The sequence below is a fragment of the Lissotriton vulgaris genome, chromosome 7 (assembly GCF_964263255.1).
Source record: "Lissotriton vulgaris chromosome 7, aLisVul1.2, whole genome shotgun sequence".
Taxonomy (NCBI): domain Eukaryota; kingdom Metazoa; phylum Chordata; class Amphibia; order Caudata; family Salamandridae; genus Lissotriton; species Lissotriton vulgaris.
In genome coordinates, this window is record NC_141695.1 from 1,363,550,487 (window position 1) to 1,363,571,191 (window position 20,705).

Here is a 20,705-nt window from a genome sequence, read left to right on the forward strand (position 1 = left end):
GGGGTGGATTGGGCCGCAGGTTGTACCTTGGGATGTTACCTCTGCCACGTTCTATTGTGCGGGGTGTGTCCCTTCTGGGGGTTGACGTGGCTGGGGACCCGCACCCTGACTCAGGTATCGCCTCTCGGGTCCCTGCTGATAGATTGTCTTCATCCTCGGGCGTCATGGCTCTCGGTGATCCACTGTTTCCATCCGTAGTTTCTGGATTTGATCTCGTTCCCAGGGGATATCACCTTAAACCAGGAGGTGTTCCTTGATACTTCCTCTCCCTCCTTTCTGGCAGTCACCATGGTACCTTTCGTGGCTGTTACGGTCCATGGGCCCGGTTCGTAGGGGGTCTGGAATTTTCCTCCAGGGCGTCTATTTCGTATGACTACTTGAGCTCCCTGGCACAGTCGCCTTGGTGTGGCTCTCCGGCACCGGCTCGCTTGCTGATTGTTTTGTCGTCTCCGTTCTTGGGTATCTTCCGTGTGGTTCAGGCCCGGCACCGCTCCCGGTGCGACGGGAAGGAGATCTCTGCGTTGGCCTTGGAACATGAGGGTCCACGGGCTCCTCTGTGTGGTGCAGTGAGGGGTTCCTCGATACTCCCGTAGGAAGTTAAACGCTCTCTGTTCAGGGTCGGCTTGCTCTACAACCGCTATCCGGAACATCTTATTGAGGGTCCGCATAATGCCTCCCCGTTGGCTTGTGGCCACTGAGGTGTGATGCGTTGATGTGTTATGCCCCTGGTTTTCAGGAATGTGGCAAACTCCGCTCCCTGGAATGGTGGTCCGTTGTCGCTCCGTATTTCCTCAGGGTATCCGAACATGGAGAACATCTTTTCTAGTGCTGGCCCCACGTGCGTGAAGGCTGTGGAGTTGACTCTTTCGACTAACGGGTACTTTGAGTATGAATCGATAGCCACCAAAGTGTGTCCTTCTCCCGGGAAGCTCCCGAAATCTAGGCTGACCTTGGCCCATGGGGTCGTGCATGCTTCTTCCGTGATTATCGGGGCCGGTCTCTCGGGGTCACTCGTCAACTGGCAGGACATGCAGCTCTACACATAGTCCTCCACCATGATTTCCAATTCAGGGAACCACACCTTCTCCCGCATGTGCGCCTTCATTTTCGTTGCGCCCTGGTGGCCACCATGAGCAAGTTGCGTGGCTCGGTACCTGAGGCTCTGTGGTATCACCAAGCGTGATCCCCTTAACAGCACACCTTCTTCCGTGGCGCAGAGTTCGTGCCAGATCTTCGTGAGGGCCTCCTTATCGGCTGCGGTCCAGGTGTTGGGAGGGTGTAAGTAGTTAGCTCAGGACCCCTCCTGAACGGCTTGCAGTGACCTCATGTAGACGTTGTCCTCAGCAGCTGCTTCCTTGATCTCAGCAATCGTCATGCATTGGGGACACGAGGTGAGAGCTACCCATTGGGCGTACTCCTCGCAGTCGTCATCTGTGGACACCGGCTCTTGTGGTAACGGGTGGCGCGACAGGTAAGCAGCAGGATTTTTGGCCCCTGGTCGATAGACTACCTCCATTCCATACGATTGAAGCTGAATCACCCATCTTTCAATACGTGGTGGTGGATGCGGGGCGGTTCCTTTGGAGAGAGGTACTAGGGGCTGGTGGTCTGTGACCATGACGAACGAGTGGCCTTGTAGGTATAGGTGGAAATGACTGCAGGCCCACTTGATTGCAAGAGCCTCTCGCTCAATTTGGGCGTACCTGGTCTCGGTTGGGGTCAAAGCCTTACTGGCTAAGGCTAGTGCTGTTCATTGGCCGGGCTCGTGTTCCTGGGTCAGGACCGCACCCAGACCCACAGGTCTTGCGTCAACGATCACCTCGGTACGTTTGGCAGGGTCGAAGTAGGATAGTGTTGCATTCTCCAGGAGAGCATCCATAATTCCCTGAAATGCTTTGTTTTCTTTTGGGCCCCACTGCCACGACGCGTCCGTTTTGGTTAGCGCTCGTAGGGGTTCACTTCGGGTGGCTAGGCCCGGTATGAATCGGCCACAGTAAGTAGCCATCCCGAGGAAGCTTCTCACCTCAGTTGGTGATTTTGGCACTGGGGCATCCTTGATGGACTTGGACTTTCTCGGGTCAATCTGAATTCCTTCCTGGTTAAAAACGTAGCCGAAGAACTCAATCGAGGATTGAAAGAACTGACATTTGTCTTTGTGGAGTGTCGCTCCATATGTGCTCAGCCTCTTCAGGACATCTCGAAGGTGCTTGTAGTGTTCGGACGCAGTGGCAGAGTGGATTAAAATGTCGTCACTGACATTGATTACCCCCGGCAATCCAGATAGGAGTTCTCCGATTGTATTTTGGAATACCTCAGCCGCTGAGGATACACCGAAGTTAAGGCGTTTGTAGCGCCGGAGGCCAAGATGAGTACTGAATGTGGTGATAAAGCGGCTCTCCTCTGCAAGGGGTAATTGATGATATCCAGCATTGAGATCGATTTTCGAGAACCATTTCGATCCGTTTACATCAGCCACTATGTCGTCCATTGTGGGCGTTAAATGTCTCTCCCTCCGGATGGCTGTGTTCGGCAAACGCATGTCGATACACAGGCGAATTTCGCGCGGCTGCTTGGGTTTTTCTACAATAACCATGGGGGAAACCCACGGGGTGGGTCCCGTTACCTTTTCGATGACACCAAGGTTCTCAAGTTTTTCAAGTTCTTTCTCCACCAGCGGGCGGAGGTGGAACGGTATCCGGCGGTGGTGCAGTGCTGTGGGGGAGACAGATTTATCGATGTGGAGTTTGATGGGGTCGCACTTTATACAACCTAGGCCTCTGAATAATTCAGGAAAACGTTCCAGCAGTTCATCCACTTGGTGGGCTCGGATACGGTTAGCAAATGCTATCAGTTTTAAGTCCTCTGCAGTGTGGCTGCTTAGCAGGGTGTCGGCTTCCCGGTCAATTATGTGGACTGTTGCCATTATTTCCGACTCATCCGCCCGGATAGTTATTATGATTTTTCCCTTGAGAGGTAGCGGTGTGTCCGCTCCATAGGAAAAAATTCTTGTTTTGGATCGTAGGACCTCGGGCCGTGGGCGTAATTTGTTGAACTGTTGCAGTCCCATGACGTTGACGGTGGCACCTGTGTCAATGATGGCCTTCACCTCATTTTGTCCCATTTGCACCACGCATGTCGGTTGTGGCCGTCGTCTTTATTTAAGTTCCCGGGCAAAAGAGATGACGCATGCTCTCATCTTCCGAGTTCGAGTCATCATAGATCGTGGGTAAGTGTTTCTCTGTCTTCTCCAGAGGCGGGTCGGTTAGTGACAACTGGCGGACAGCTTTTGTGGGCGTCCATGACTTCTTGGGATTCTTAGACTGGGTTTTCCTTCGGCAGACTGACGCGAAGTGGTTTGGGATCCCACAATTCGCACATGTTTGTCCCTGGGCCGGGCAGTCTTTGGCTGTGTGAGGTTCATGGCCGCAGTATCCACAACGAGCTTGAGGTGAGTTTCTCCGGTATCCTTTCTGTGCCTGCCCACGTGGTCGGGGTCGCACGGCGTCTGCGCGTTCCACTTTGACGGTTTCTGTCTTGACGGGGGCTTTGTGTAGGGCCTGTTCCATAGCCGTCGCTCTGACGTCTGAGAGCTCGTGGGATGTGGCCAGGATAAGGATGTCTTCTAGAGAAATCCCTGGTTTGCGTAGGATTTGACCTCTCAGCATCTTGTCCCGACACCCTTGGATAAGTTGTCTCCTTATGGCCCTCGGTTGATCCTCATCGGTGGAACTGGCTAGCTCCCTGACGCAGGTGTGAAACTGGTGCATTGACTCTCCGTCCCGTTGGCGTGCTTGCCCCAACTTGAATACCTCAAAGTCCACGTTCAACTAGGGATCAAAATGGCCGTTGAGGGTGGCAACAGCGGCAACGTAGCTGTCGGCTGCACCCGTGTTAGGGAGGTGTTTGAAAAGTCTAAAGATCTCATCCCCTGCGTAGTGGAGTAGTAATAACCTTTTCACGGCTTCATCCGTCTCCCTTGTGACCACGAAGTAGTTTTCTAGTCTTTCGAGCCAAATTTTCCATCGTGGCGAGGCCGTGGACGGGTCTATCGCCTCGCTGAATGGTGGTAGTACCCCGGCTGCAGCGTGTTGGAAAGGAATGCTGATGACGGGCGCAGGAGCATCGCCGTCCCCCATGGCGGAGAGCCCACAGTGAGTGGTGAGAGTGTGTCTCTGGATCGGATTGTCCCCTCACAGGCTGCGGCAGCGCGTGTACCTGTTTCTGGGCGTCACCCTTCTTCTCCTCCTTTTGCGGCACCCTCGTGGCAGTATCGCGGCGTCCTCCACCGGCACCACGTGACTCGCGGCCAGTCGGAGGCGGGATAGTTGTGGCCCCTCCGGGCTCTCTTGCCGGGCCACCAATACTCCAGCAGCTGCCACTCCAGCAGTAGTCAGGGTTCTCCAGGCCTCAGCAGGCCGAGAAACGCGTTGCACACGAAATGCGTGTGAAATAGAAGGTCGTTTTTCCGCCGCACCCGCGAGATGCGTGAGGAATGGCGGGGTGCGGCCGAACCGCGGACCACGCGGGATGCGTGGGAAACGGCAACCTGGCGCCGTTCGTGGTGCACACAGTGCGGTGGCGGCCAGCGGCGTCGTGCGCTCCTCCCGCAGGCAGCAGAGGGGAGGAGAACCAGGTCCCGGCAGGGGGAGACAAAGAAGAGGAGCGCGCCGGCTCCTATGATATTCAGGTGCAGCAGCCAGGGCACACGCGGTAGGCACCGCGGACAGGAGCAGACAGCTCCGTTAAGTCTCTGGTGTACGGGCGAGGGTTGGGCCCCCTCCGCTCGTCGCCAATGTAATGTTGGTGTGTGTGGGGCCGTGTGAAGGCCTTATTCTCTTCCAGTCGCTTGCGCAGGTGCAGATCGCGCAGCATCAGCGACTGAGGCTCACACACCGTGACTGTCGGAAGTGACGTGCACGAGCACACGTCCCCCTTTTATTTAGTACCGCAGGCCACGCCTGGCCTGCGGATGTAGGGGTGCGTATGCGTGCATAGTCTAGAGCACGGGTCTCCAACCGGTCGATCGCGAGCTACTGGTAGCTGGCCGACCCTCTGGGAGTAGCTCGCGCTACTTTCTAATTATAGAGAGGTAATTTAAACATTCTGTTTTTTATCCTTTCGTTGTCTTTTCCAGCTTTAAGACTTTGCCCGCCCTCTCACAAACCAGCTGCTCTGATTAGCTGAATGAGCTTAGCTGGGGCGGGGCAGGACAAAGAACTTGATGTTCTTCCTAAAGTCGCGTGCCGTGGGGCAGTTTATAATTGCCATCTGGCCTATCTCATCCTCCTGGGAAGCTGCGCTGGACTGGTAAGTGTTCCCCCCTGATTATTAGAAGTATTGTTGGTAAAACTGTCTACGTGCATTGTTAGGCCTTCGATTTTAATATCGGCTGCCACCGTGCTTTACATCTGCCTTCAGTAACAAAGCGCGGTGGCAGCCGATATTAAAATCAAGATCCTGCAGCCAGGCAGTGAGCAGCTACCGCGCTCACTGCTGATTTAAAAATCCAAAGTCCTTGCCTGCACAAACTACTTTCACTGACCACGCAAAGGCAAATTTAAAGCGTGTGGAAGTCAGTGAAAGCCGTTCAAGGCAGGCAAGGACTTTTGATTTTTAACATTGGCTTCCGCTGTTGTAGCAGCTCAGTGCCTGCAGGATCTTTGCATTCACTGAGCAGCATTTACTGACTACAGCACGCTTTAAATTTGAAAGCTGCTCAGTGAATGCAAAGATCCTTGCAGAGGCACCAGGTAGCCCGCGGGGCGTGTGGAGGGCCCCGGGGCACAGTCGATGAAGCGAGAGCCCACCCCGCCCTGAACTGTGTGCTGCCGAGCTGTCTGGCGTGAAGAGAGGCCCGGGATGGCGGCGATGCAGCGCGAGTGGTGCCGGACTGCCAGGATGCCAGCCACCACCGCAGGCTGCATGAAGTGAGTGGCGAGCGGGCCGAAGGTGAGCCCATAAAATAAGGGGCAGTGAGGTGATCCAGCTGTAAGGAAGACAGAGTGGAGTAGCTACCCACTCCTTCACCCCCTCCCCCCTGCGAGCAAGAGTGCCCATTGTTTGTGAGAAGGCTAGCCGTCCCCAGCCCATGCCCCAGCGCGGCAAGTGTGGGAAGCTGCGGCAACTGCCTCATTTACGAACACAAGTGGTGCCCACCCACAGCGAAGAATGAACTCTGCCCCATGACGGAGCAAGCATTCTCCGTGCCCGTAAAAACCCGCCTCGCAGGGAAGATAATCGCTGCCCGGTTCCCCTCCCAGGAGGTTAAACAGCACAGAGCCGGCAGAATTCAAAGGGAAGACCTGGAAGTGGGGGAACACCAGCGAGAGGGAGACCAGCAGCAGTTAGCATTTAGTCGGAGTGAGTTCTTGTACTTCCTCTAAATCTGCATCTCAATTGACTCATGTGAGCCAGGATCTCACCATCAGATTCACTCATACTTTTGGGCTCCATCGTGAACCTTCTGTTTGGGTCCAGATGCACACCTGCAACATGGTATGGTTAGAGCAGCAACACAGTAAGCGTAAGGATGGGGGCAGATTTGGAGAGGGGAGACTGCCAGCAGAAGGGGAGGGAAGAGTCACTGATACAATTGTAAACACAAAGAAGAAGCTATCTAGCCCTCCATAAAAATGAGCAGTGGAATGACACAAGTTATGTATCCATGATCTGGAGGAGTAGGTGCGAGGTACAAAAACTGTAAGGGGAAGGAAGACTACAGCGATTAATTAATTAATACCAAGCAAACAAATAAGCATGGCAGTGAAGCCAACCAATGGTAAGGAGATGTCTAAGAAAGCCCACTACTAGAAAACCAAGTCACAGAGTAGGGTAGGCATTGTCTAGGTGCGAGAACTAAATTTTGAATGAAAAGTGCATTCGCAAAATAAGATGTTGGCCCACCAGCCTTGGCACAGAAACATGTTTCTTGGTAGGTGGATGTTCATATCACTGTCTATTTTGCCCTGGGAGGGGCAGCATGGTGGGGGGTTCTTGCTGAGTAACAAGTTGTGCAGGACTTCCTCACCATGCAGGTTGGTGGTCTGTGCCAATGCTAGTCTGTGGATTTCCGGCATCTTGTGCCGATTTTATTGCCTGGTGGGCTGTTTTGTGTTAATTTTTCAGATAGTACCAACATTGCCTGCTGCAAGCACAAATAGCCTACTGAAGTCTACCATACCTTGAAAAACACCTCCTATACAACATGTCTAAGTTTAAAAACCTAGTTTGCCAATGTGGGCCACTTTTTTCAGCTATTTGATTTGCCTGCCCCATATTAACAACATAACATAACTGAACAGGTCTATTTGTAAAGCGCACGATTACCCGAAGGTGTCCTGGCTCTGAATAACAGATGTTTATTGATAGGTCCTGATTTTGAAGCTATTACGTGAAAGGTCGTAAAGCGGTTTGCCAACAGCACACATGCAAAGTCTTTTCTTTGTGTTATTATGTTCAAACCACAGTATGGGGCCCATGGGCCCTGAAGAAATTGGCTTAACATCAATGAAACTGGGCGGGGGAGGTCGCTCGGAAAAATGCACGAGTTGCTTGGGGTTTAATAGTTCCCGACGATTTTCACTGACCGGAAGTAGCTCTCACTACACAAAAGGTTGGAGACCCCTGGTCTAGAGCGTAAACAGCACTACAGGATCCTCACGCCTCCCAAACAGATCCCGTTATTCCTGTGTTGCTCTTTGATGGGCTTTGCCCCCTCTTATACCTCAAGTGTTGCCTTTCACCACCACCTTTGTGCCCGCCTCAAGCTACACCAAGAAAATAGGCCCCAAGAACAGAGACACAGCTCCTCACCACTGCAGCTCACCTCCCAGGGCCTGTCTGCCCCAAGCCTTGCGCCGAGCTCCGAAGACACCACAAGCCGCCAAGACCTCCAGCCGCAGAGATAGAATGGCGGGGGAGGTGCAATGACGGAATGCGGAAACGCTGCGGTGGCAGTCAAGCACAGGGTCAGCGGCAGCAGCCGTCAGGGAAAAGCCGGAAAAGACCGCAGCAGCGAAAGCGGTTAATGGCAGCTGTGGCGGCTGTGTGTGGGGGGGGGGGGATCGTCAATCGACGTGGCAGCAACACGGCTTTTTCTGCCGCTTTTCGTCTTTAGCGCGGTAATTAGCGCATCAGTGCCTTCGAGGGCAGCTCTGGCTGCCGCGTTTCTTACCTCTAGCGGCTTCGGCCGCGTTTGAACCTCAAAGCAGCAACGGCCGCGGTAGGGAGTTTTCGTTAAACGGCACCTGCCGTTATTAAATATTCACAAGCGGCTTGGGCCGCGATATGTTTCTCGCGGCAACGGCCACGTCAGCGATTTGTTCCTAGCGGCTCCTCCCGCGATAACAACCCCCAAGTGGCTTCAGCCGTATTTGAACAGAAAGCGGCAACGGCCGCGTTTGAGGGTTTCGAAAAGCGGCTCCGGCCGCGTCAATTACCATCAGCGGCTTCAGCCACGTTTGCCCAGCAAGCGGCAGCGACCGGGACTGAAGTGTTCAGAAAGCTGCTCTCTGCCGCGTTGATTTCAAATCCTGGAGAGCTTTTCCTCACTGCTTCTAGCTCCCTGGGTGAAGATTCTCCCTCCAGGAAACAAGGGAGGAGGCTGCTCACGAATGTGTTGTTCTCTACAAAAGAAGGACAACTGTCCTCTGCCTCTCTGCTTTTCCTGGGACTGCGCCACTCAGGGAAACGTCAACTATAGTTCGCAGCACATCCACAGGCAGTCCCTTGTTTAAAAAAAAAATCAGAGCAAGGGCCAGGAGGACCAGGCTCAGGAGGAACACAAGGACCAGTGCTAACATAACAAGGTCCAGTTCTAGTTGGAACCGAGCCTGGAAGAACAGGGTGAGGTGGTCCTGGACAAGCACCAAGATGAGGGTCAACAGAACCGGAGGACTAGGTGGACCAGGGTTAGGAGGACAGGGACCAGGAGGACCCAAACCGTTAAGGTAAAAAGGTCTAGTACCAGGTGGACAATGACCCGGGGAACAGGAAGGCCTGTGGATGTACAGGAACAAGAGCCGGGGGTGGGAGGGTGGTGGTGCGGGCATGAACAGGACTAGAAAACCCAGAAACAATCAGAACCTGGAGGATGTCCAATACCAAATAAAACCATATCAGGAAGACCAAGAGCATCAGGCCCAAAGATCAGAAGGAACAGACAAGGAGGATACAAATTAGAAGGAATAGGAGGACCAGGAGAACCAGAAGGTTGAAGAGAATGGCCAGGAGGAGGACCAGAAGGAAGAAGAGGGCCAATACTAGGTGGAGTTCGGTTACAAGTACCAGGATGGCCTGAAGCCCCATGAGGATGAGAATAAAAAAGAAGTATTGAGGAGGAGTAGGAGAAGGGTCAGAAGAGGAAGGACGACCAAGAGGAGAATGTTAAAGAAGGACAAGGAGAAAGAGGACAAGAAGCAGGAGACTGTCCGAGTAAGGACTTTGATGAGGGATAGAATGAAGAGATTACTGAAGATAAGGATGCATGTTGCTCTAAGAGGAGCCTCAAATATAATCAGTAGAAGCTTTCTGCCAGAAGCCCAATGCCCCTTAGTTCTTTACCTTGTTTTCAGATTTCATGTTCTGAGACTTAATTGTAGGGTTGATGAACTTCTTGAAAGTGGTGCCACAGCGTACCCTCTTCAGGTTGGTTTTTGTCTTGCACTGCTCCATCTTCAGAGAGCAGAAAGCGCACATCGGGCAGATCTCCTGATGCTGGCGACCTTCACTGTCACAGACCTGGAAAAGGAACAAATTAGTAATCTGGAACTAAATGTCAACGTTTTCAAGAAGGACTCTAGAAAGTACCCTGGTCTGGATTTCACTTGGGAGCAGCTCCTTCACCGCCCCTTGAATGCACAAAAAGAGCAGAGCCCATCCTTCAATAGACACACTGGACTGTAGTCTGTGGGATACCCTAGAAAGCAGGAGGAGAGAAAGGACTGGATTTCTTTGTCTGCCCTCTGAATGGACTCTGGGTATGTCGTGGAAGCAGAGGAATACTGGACTGAATTTCAGAATCTTATGGAAAAGACTCTTAGGGCCAGATGTATCAAATGGTTTTGCCCATTCTGTGTCTATGGGGAAATATGTTGATACATATGGCCTTAAATACAGCAATTTAGAGAACCACTAGAATGAATTTCAGTACACACTCAAAAACACTACACGGGTAGTGAACCCCGACCCTCTCAGATTGGACCCTAGAGTACTCATCCAATGACTGGAACAGAACGGAAATTGAATCAGGACTCATGAAATAAAACTTTTCTGAGGGTGGATGAAAGGATACCCGGAAGTCCTAGCTTAGAGAAAATCTAGGACATCCAGAAAGAGGTATATGAGATATTAGGCCCTCCTCCAGAGCCAGATGGGAGTTGAGAATGTTCACCACCTTGAAGAAAAATCACGATATGCCCAAAGACCTAAGGTACGACAAAAAGTTCAAAGGATAAAATGTGTGCACAGAGATGTTTACAAAAGCCAGGTCTTACACAAAGAGAAGAGAGCAGAATTCTTCAAAGCGATATGATAGACTGGAGGCAAGTGGGAGTGCAGATACCTCAGCACTTCCGCTTTCTGCAGATGATTGGCAGGAGTAATAACCCCCCCTCCCAGCACACTTTACCATATCTCCATATCCCAGTGCTCTTTCCTCAAACAGTTTCCAAGCCTTCACAGCCAAGTCGGTGGTGCAGGACCCCTGTAGCACCTTGGTGCACATCATCGCCGAACTGTCATCCTTTTCCAGCGAGAAGAGGCTGCAGGGATGGTAAAGGGACAGTAGTTACCATTCATGTACAGCACCAGTGACAGCATGTCGAAAACCTAAGGCAGCAGTTAGTATTTCTGTGTCATTCAAAAAATTCTAACCGTCCTGCAACAATGCACTAGAAGGGCTTGGCCTGCCTCACTGATTGAAGGTAAGGGGAACGGGTTTCAATGTTGGCCTTTAAGTGCCTGTTACACTTGAAGTTGAAGCAGATTGACCAAGCCTCCCTGAACACGAGAAACTGTGATTGGCAGCTCCCTGAACCCAAACCACCTTAATATGGATACATGAAACCACGTATCTCTGCAGTGGATGACATTATCCAAAATTCTTTGTTCAGCTTTACCAGACATATATTTACTAAGATCACCAGATGACTGCATGCCACAAGCCACAGATTTTCCTGGTGCAGGCTTTGCTTTAAAAAATCATTGCTGTCAGGTGTATTACTCCCATTTATTACAATGACCTGAACCATGCCCATAATTCCGAGAGTACAGTCTTAAATGAGGTAAGTGGAAGGCCAAGATTAGAAACAAAGGGGCAGATTTAGGAAATGTTCCTGAAACGCAGACCAGCAAGCAAAGATGTTGCACTGTGTTGCGTGAACAGGAGAGAGCTGAAAAGCACAATATCTACTAAGATATGGCAGCCTTCAGCTCTCCCCCTTGTGCTGGTACACTTGTAGCTGCCTAGCGACAACACAGGCACCTTTACGTCATGCTGCAAGGGTGGCTGCATTACAAGTATGATTGCTTTTTGTGCAGGAAGGTATACCTTGCTGCACAAAAACAATCCAAAGAGACAATTTGCTCTTTCTTTTTTTTTTTTAAAAGTGTTTATTGTTCAGTTCATAGCGTTAACACGAAAAATGTCACAACTTGCATAAATAACAACATATTCGTCATGCTGTAGGGAAAATAAAGCAAGAGAATGACAGTACTAAAAAATGAATAGGCTAAGCAAAGAAACGCAAGATGTTGTTATTGATCCTCCATATACTGTATCATAGGCTGCCAAATCTGAATCCCTAGTTTTTTTTTCTTCAATGTCTTGAGACGATAAAGATTACATTCTGTATAGAAAGCATTATAAAACTTCGCTCGCCACATTTCATAAGGTGCCTCCGATTTTAACCGCATTGAAGTGATACATAAACGAGCTACTGCCATAGCCATAAAAAAAAAGAATCTGTATGGGTAGTACAATTGTCATGAATTAACATTTCTACATAGCCCAAGCATCAACATCTCTTTAGATATCATAACATTTACATTAGTGAGATGCGACAGAAACTGTTCAATTGATAAAAAAAAAGGTGCTAACATATTACAGTCATAGAATATATGAACTATATCGGCCTGCGGTATATGACACCTAAAACAATTCCCTGCTTGGGCATTTCCCCACTTCATCATATGGGCAGGTGTATAATACAGATTAAATAAAGTTTTATAGTGCTGGGATCGTAAATTGGCCGTCAAAATGACTGTGGAAGCCAAATCAATAGATTCTTGAACAAACGAGCCAGCACTATTAAACCTGGTACTCCATTTCGCATCGTGTGCTGCTATGTCATCATGCTGTGTTGCAAGCAAGATGTTATATAGTATCCCAATCCTAGCATGTTTGGACATAGAGTCAAATAAATCATTAACGGCTATGGGAGTTATTTCAGGGTGTTTGAAAAAAAAATCCCTTAATTGCAAATATTTTAAAAAATCATTCTGCAGTATTGCATATTTATCCCTTAACTCCATGAATGGCAACATAATACCCTGATCGAAAACATCCCCAACCCGTCGAATCCCTTTCTCATACCATATTTTCATCTTAGCATCCCAAAATATCATTGGAAGTAGTTCTGTAGAATCAAGTGGAGTATAGTAATTAATTCTATTAAGAGACATAACCTTGCGCACTCATCTCAATACTTTAAATGCAGCGAGTACGTTCTTGAATCTGTTTTTTTTTTAAATTAACTCTGCTCGAGAAATTTAAGCAATTAGTGTCGCAAATGATCCCCTAGTAACATCAAATATATATTGAGGGTTTCGACCGTCCTCATCTTGCCCCCAGTGACCAAACTATCAATATTTTGTAGGAGACAAGCTAAATATTAGAAAGCAAAATTAGGCACCCCCCATCCCCCTCTAGAAAGTGGTAGCGTCATATATTTTTAGGCCCGCCGGGCTTTCTTCCATCCCCAGATAAACCTATCCGTAATGTAGTTCCGTAGTTTGAGGGTCTGTGGTTCGGTGTTCCGAACCCGTTCAATAAAGGTCGTCGGAAATAGATGATTTTGGTGTCAACGAACCGCAAATGATGAGTGCGGTATGTACAAATGTTTTCGTCATGATCGATCAATGAGAACACTATGTATTTAGGGATTTCGTTTGAACCTTCGGGTTCCATTTTGTGTGCGGCAGCCATTTTTATGTGGTTGCCCTCACATAGGCCGATGACTACGGCCAAGCGAGTCTCTTGGGACACGTACACCTTAGCTGACTTCTGAGTGACCTGGCCGAACTGACTTTCTTGCCTGAGGCTAACCTCGCTGAGCCAGTTCCCTGTCGAGCAGCTGGTCAGATAAAGATCAAAGAGCAGGACATGCCGAAGTTTACAGCACACTGCACCCACCTTCCTATCTTGCTTCTAATCTGTTTCTGCCCCCTTCCTTTACGACATAATCACTGATTAGAGTTGAGGTTTTATGATGGGTTTGTCCGGCCTGATCGAACAGGATATTGGAATGTGCTTAGTCATTTCTGGTGGGCTGGACAACGGAAAGTGGGATTGTCATCATACAATATGTTTGAAATGTCACTTGCTTATTGGTCAGTTTGTATGCTAGCCTGGAATGTTGCCTGAGGCCTGATTTTTGGCATAAAAGACCATGCTCCGCTCTTTGAATTTGTGCAGTCTCTGGCGAACCACCCGTGTTGTGCTTCGTAGATCTCTGTTCCTGGTTGCAACCAATAAATTTGGTCTTTGACGTCATCAAGAAGCGTCCCGTGTCTCTGTTTTCCAAGGCAGGGGAACTCGAAGGCATCGGGCGTTATCCCTGGCGTCGCTGGGTCATTAAACCCGGTCCTGCAGTAATGGATTGTAGTGTCAATAATTGCTTGTGTGACAGCTCTAGTGGTACTCTCCGAAAGAAATAAAGTACCCGGGGTAGTATGCACATCTTCAATACATTCCGTCGCCCGACCAAGGATAAGTGTAACATTCCACCTTTTCGAGTTGCCTTTTAACCGAGCCTACTATATCCGCCCAGTTAACGGCATCAATTTCCTGAAGGGGCAGCCTAATCTTAATCCCCAAATATCGGGCCTCTTGAGTCACTCGTGTCTCACCGGGGCATAGTCCTGGGGTGCAAACGACCTCGGTCTTTAAAAGATTTAGCTTATACCCAGATGGTTTTCCAAACTCAGTGGTCACATGCTCGATTTCCAATAGCGCTTGCTCCGGGTCAGATGTAACTATTGCTATGTCGTCAGCATAGGCTAAGACACGCACGCTATGATTCCCTACCACCATTGATTGTATATTCTGCGAAGTTTCCAGAATGCGCAGCAGGGGCTCAATATACATCGCAAACAGTAGCGGTGAGCATGGGCATCCTTGCCTTGTGCCACGCGTAATGTATACATGTGCGGATTCGTGACCCATCGCACAGATCTTCGCCCTTGGTCGCTTATACAAAGTTTGCAGAGCGAGCAAAAACTGAGGCCCGAATCCCATTTTGCACATAACTGCCCAGAGAAAAGCCCAGGCGACGCGATCAAATGCCTTTTCGGCGTCTAAGAAGATTAAGCCGATATTTTTTTGAAACACTGCAGCGTAGCCTAACACGGCCACCATTCTATGCAAATAATTAACAGTACTTCTCCCTGGTAAAAAACCATGTTGATGGCGGGACACCAAAGAAGGGATGATTTGCAAAAGCCGAGTTGCCAAGATTTTAGAATATATCTTGGCATCAGCATGTATTAATGATATAGGCCTATAAGAACCAGCCAATTCATTAGGGTTATCTTTTTTTCTTAAAAACAACTATGTTTGCATCGTCCAAAGAAGCAGGGGGGTTACCTATCTGGGCCGCAGTAAAAGTAGCCAGCATGTCATCTTTTATTACCGGAAACAAAATGCGATATACCTCTAAAGGTAGTTTATCTGGTCCGGCCGCTTTCCCAGGTGCCAAGTCCTTGAGCGCAGCCTGTAATACTACCATAGTGATAGACGCCTCTAACTCCTCTCTTATTATGTCGTCCACCACGGAAAAATCTATACTTGACAAATATTGTTCCATCACCACTTGGGGTACAACATCTTGAGTATACAATTCGATATAATATTGCTGGAATAGCTCCATTATGCCTTCTATAGAGGCCACTAAACGACCCTGATTATCCAACAGGCCCTCAATTCTCTGAGACACTTGGCGACCCCGGAGTCTTTGAGCGAGACATCTGCCCACGGCTTCTCCATACTCGTACCGTTCGGTTTTATTAATTTTATACTGGATTGCTATATCCTCACTCCAGACACCATTAATCTTAGCCTTACAACAAGCGACCTTTGTCTGAGCAGTCTGGCTATCACTATTAGTGCGAATTACTGTAATTAATTCACGCTCAGCCGTTTTTAAATCTAAAATCAAATTCTCAATTACATCTTTCTTTTTACGCTGTTGAGTCCAGCCATATCTAAGCGTTTCCCCCCTAATGCCGGCCTTGAGGGAGTCCCAAACCATTGCTGGAGAAGCAGTACCCCGATTATATTCCAGAAATTGTTTGGCCCATACTTGAATATGGCATATGTATTCTTCCTCTATTTACAATTTTTTAGAAAAAGTAAATGAGCGTTGTGGCCGTGCCAAGTTAAAACACGGAAGGTCAATAACTACAGGACTGTGATCTGATGTAATACGTGGTGTAACCTGCATCTTGGCCTGGACCATTAAAAATCTGGGTACAAAAATATAATCTAACCGGAAAAAAATTATTATGGGGAAAGATGAAAAAAGTATACCCCGGGTCCCCCGGATTAGCCAATGGACATCCATCAACCAGGCAATGCTGGGTCAATAGTTGATGGAGCGCAGAGAACACTTTTGGTTTCCGAACTTTATAATTAGTAAAATGATGATCCCAAGTGAATAGCTCGCCATGTATATTAAAATCCCCTAATAATACCAAAGGAGTATCCCACAGAGCGAGCTCAAAATGCAAAAAATCCAAAGTCTGAACTTCATCAAGATTAGAGCCATACACTGTGCACACTGTACGTTTGTTACCTCCTATTGTGCATTCAACAATAGCCCAACGGCCAAGATTATCCACCTTAGTATTACCTGCCACGACTAATGCTTGGCGACCCAAAATTGCAACCCCTCGGTTCATTGTAGCTTGCCTAGATGCGGCTACCAATGAATATCCAAACTCAGTTAATACTTTCCGGTTGACCCAGGGTATGTGAGTTTCCTGTAAACAAATTATATCAGGATTAATTAATCACCCGTCTCCGCTTCGTCACATTGTTCAGGCCACACACATTAAATGAACAAATCCGTAAATTATTATTACCCATTATCATCATCGTCACGTCGATGGTTGTCACAACATTCACAAAATATGATTACTCTAGAATCCCTACAGCCGGCGCTCAGAACTGATTTTTTACCCCTTTCAACCAATCCCCCGTGCCCCCATCCCCTTACCCCCAATTACCCAGCCCCCTCCGAAGAGCCCTCCCCCCCACCCCACAACACGCCCTCCCCCATCACTAAGGCAATAGGGCCTAGCGCCCCTTGATGAGTGTAAACGCCTCACTGAATACTCGGACCGTCCCAAATCTCCAGCAAATTATTACAGTTCTTATTAATAAATCCATCCATCCATAACAATATACCAAGCCTTTAAGGCAAAGACTGCAAATATTCTTTAGCGGAGGCTTCGGATGTGAAATATCGAGCCTGTCCCTTGTTCACTATCTTGAGTGTTGCCGGTTGTAGAAGGAAGGCCTGCAAACCCTTGGATTGAGATGGTGCAATTAGGTGGCGCAGCTGCCAACGCTTCTCAACCGTTGAGTGACAATAGTCTGGGCGAACAAAGAATTGTATCCCTTTAACGGATCACTTTTTTTCCGGTCGCGCAAGGTCATATAAAGCCTGTCTTGCCAGGAAATTATTCAGTGAGATAAGTATAGCACGAGGATTCACCACCTGGCCTGCTTGCATGTTCCGTACCGGCCGTTGACGAAATGGAAAACAATGTGCTTGTTGGACTTCTTGAACCCAGTTCCATTCCTTAACATCCGGAAATGCCTCCTCAAACAACTCAATTATAAATTTACGGACATCCTGATTTTCAAGGCCTTCAGGAACCCCGAGAACACGCAAGGTATTGCTTCGCAGCCGATTTTCTAGATCAGCAAGCTTGTTATGAACATCCTCCTTGCCGGCCTTAATATTAGCAACTTCATCCCTCTGGCTAGTCATTTGATCTTCAAGTGCGGATATACGTCCTTCAGCTTCCGTCATGCGATCAGTGAACTCGTTGCAGGATTTAGTCAGGCGGCGCACATTATTTTGTAGCTTGCGACAGGCTGTATGTGTCTTTAAATGTTCTGCATGTGCCTCAAGCCTATGATCAGTAATAGCTCTATAGATTACTTCAAGCGACACGGAACCCATTTGTTCTAAAGCAAGACCACCAGTTGCCTGGTCAGATAAATTCAATTGATCCAGCGACAACTCCTCAGCAGAGAGATCCCAGTCAGGGAGTCTAGAAGTAAGCACCTCATCCCCATCGGCCCTTCTCCTCCTAACTGTAGAGATCTCCTCTACAGATATCATTTCGGCAGTATCACCAGGTGTGTTATTACTTGCATCCATAGAGCCTACTGCACCAGGTGTAATGCCGCACGCGGCCCCTCCATCGTCGAGTGGAAGGTCGTCCTCGAGCTCCCCGTCTAGAACTGAGCCATCTGAAAAAGTCCCCATCCTTACTACTCGCCGGGTCAATTATATCCATTGCATCATCTAGAGTGGCTTCTTCAACCACGTTCACATTCAATTCATCACACTGTTCAGGGGTTTTATCCATTGACCCTGCATGAAGCACAGAGGGGGGGCTGCGTACTTAATAAAGGGCTCACGGGTAATGCAGATATAACAGCCTCTGTATTGCTTGTGTCGTTATTATCAAACCCAATATTGCCTGAAGCACCAGCTTTCCTCCCAGTAGTAGGCTGAAACATTTGTGGTATTTTTGGGACGGACTGTGCCGCAGTTTCGGAGACTTTACAGCTTAGGTCTTGTTCCTGTGCCGATTTTGCAGCTAATGCAGCACAAGTGCCGACTGAGCTTTCCCCGATGGGTCTGGTTTTTCCCCCACGTGCTGTTTTAGGCGGCATAGTCAATAATCAATAGGCAAAGTCTCAATCGAAAAAAGTGCTAGTGCTCCACCATTTCTTTCCAGTAATCTGCAAATTTTCAAAACAGCTCTCCCAATCCTCGAAGCATTTTACACCAAAGCAGTGTCTCTCTTGCTGCCACAACATTTCATAATATTACGAACACCGCCGCCTGCTCCAGAATCGACTCCAAACAGCCGGCGTCTACCATCCACCATCCATGCGGCGTTGGGCCAATGCCGCCCCCCTCCCAAGAGGGAGGAGCGGCGTCAGGCAGCACAACAAACGAACAGCCAAAAAAGAGCCACCAGGGTTGTCTATACAGGGGGAGACTCAATCCAGCAATCAAGTGCCAGGTACGTGATCAAGCCGCAAACTATGAAGATTACACACCTCCGCTCTCCGTTTCCAGCGGTTTGTGAGGTCCGAGCGGAGCCGGTCACACACACGTCTGTAGTGCAGACGCCATCTTGCCTCCTCCTGCAGCATTGACACTTTTCTCTTTCTATGAGTGATGCAGAATAAAACATTATTTCTCCTCGCTATGCCTCTCTGTGGTAGGCATACTGGTTTCATGCAATTACAGCTTTACAAACCGTAGTAAATCGAGAATTGTGTGAAATTCATGGGTGGATGCACGAGAACACACATGCTCCACTCATTTAACGCCTACTACTAAGAAATGTTACACAACACAGAGCTGATTAAGGCCTATCCAGCACCTGCCACATTTGATACTCAATGGTCTTGAAGCCTCAGGGTTTGAAGATAATTTAACCAAACTACGTGCTGTAAATATCTTCTAAACTGCTTCTTGGGACTCCGGCCCAAGAACACATTGATTTGACCATCTGATGAACAAGCCCTGAAGAGAAACACCTTAATATCAGGTGATGGAACCCAGAGGAACCAATATTCCAAAGGTGTTGTTTGACGACAATAAATGAGTTTGCCTGGAAGAAATCTAAACCTAAAAGACCAAATCCTAATGCACTTTGCAGTAAAGTGCGTAAAGAATAGAGGACTGATGTAATTTCAGTCTTAAACCTTAAAGGCAGCATTTTGCACCCAAACAAGTGCTAATATAAGACATATGGAGTTTGAGGTATGTTACTGTTACATCGCAACTTTTACATCGTAATGCTGTTACAACGCAGCTTTTACAACGCTGGTTCCATTACATCGGATGCTATTACAACGCAGGACATTACATAGCAGATGCTATTACAACGCATACCATTACATCGTAAGTATTGGTAAGTATATAATTTTATTTTTATTTTATGTAATATTATTTAAATAATTTTATTAATATTAATTATAAAAAATATATTTATTTATGTTTTTTAATATTATTAATTAAATATATTAATTTAAGTAATTTTTAAAATAAGTATGAGTATAGGAGTATATGTTTTGGGGTACTGAGGTATATGTTTTGGGGTGTTTGGGTATTTTTAGGTTTTAGGGCTGGGTTTAGGTTTTGGGGTACAGGGGTATTTTTAGGTTTTAGGGCTGGGTTTAGGTTTTGGGGCACAGGGGTATTTTTAGGTTTTAGGGCTGGGTTTGGGTTTTGGGGTACAGGGGTATTTTTAGGTTTTAGGGCTGGGTTTGGGTTTTGGGGTACAGGGGTATTTTTAGGTTTTAGGGCTGGGTTTGGGTTTTGGGGTACAGGGGTATTTTTAGGTTTTAGGGCTGGGTTTGGGTTTTGGGGTACAGGGGTATTTTTAGGTTTTAGCACTAGGTTTGGGTTTCGGGGTACAGGGGTATTTTTAGGTTTTAGGGCTGGGTTTGGGTTTCGGGGTACAGGGGTATTTTTAGGTTTTAGGGCTGGGTTTGGGTTTTGGGGTACAGGGGTATTTTTAGGTTTTAGGGCTGGGTTTGGGTTTTGGGGTACAGGGGTATTTTTAGGTTTTAGGGCTGGGTTTGGGTTTTGGGGTACAGGGGTATTTTTAGGTTTCAGGGCTGGGTTTGGGTTTTGGGGTACAGGGGTATTTTTAGGTTTTAGGGCTGGGTTTGGGTTTTGGGGTACAGGGGTATTTTTAGGTTTTAGGGCTGGGTTTGGGTGTTGGGGTACAGGGGTATTTTTAGGTTTTAGGGCTGGGTTTGGGTTTTGGGGTACAGGGGTATTTTTAGGTTTCAGGGCTGTGTTTGGGTTTTGGGGTACAGGGGTAGTTTTAGGTTTTAGGGCTGGGTTTGGGTTTTGGGGTACAGGGGTATTTTTAGGTTTCAGGGCTGGGTTTGGGTTTTGGGGTACAGGGGTATTTTTAGGTTTATAGGCTGGGTTTGGGTTTTGGGGTACAGGTGTATTTTTAGGTTTGAGGGCTGGGTTTGGGTTTTGGGGTACAGGGGTATTTTTAGGTTTCAGGTCTGGGTTTGGGTTTTGGGGTACAGGGGTATTTTTAGGTTACAGGGCTGGGTTTGGGTTTTGGGGTACAGGGGTATTTTTAGGGTTTAGGGCTGGGTTTGTGTTTTGGGGTACAGGGGTATTTTTAGGGTTTATTTTTTTTTAAAG

At 48.2% G+C, this 20,705-nt stretch overlaps 1 protein-coding gene across 1 annotated transcript in view; it reads right to left on the minus strand.

Annotated features, from left to right (window-relative positions):
• LOC147703705 (uncharacterized) overlaps window positions 1–20,705 on the minus strand; it is a 180,087-nt gene that overhangs the window by 64,667 nt on the left and 94,715 nt on the right. Inside the window, exons 4-5 of the mRNA XM_086929542.1 lie at window positions 10,628–10,760; window positions 9,562–9,738 (exon numbers count right to left, since the gene is read on the minus strand). Of these exons, the coding sequence (XP_086785668.1) occupies window positions 9,562–9,738; window positions 10,628–10,760 (310 nt within the window). The remainder of the gene's footprint in view (window positions 1–9,561; window positions 9,739–10,627; window positions 10,761–20,705) is intronic.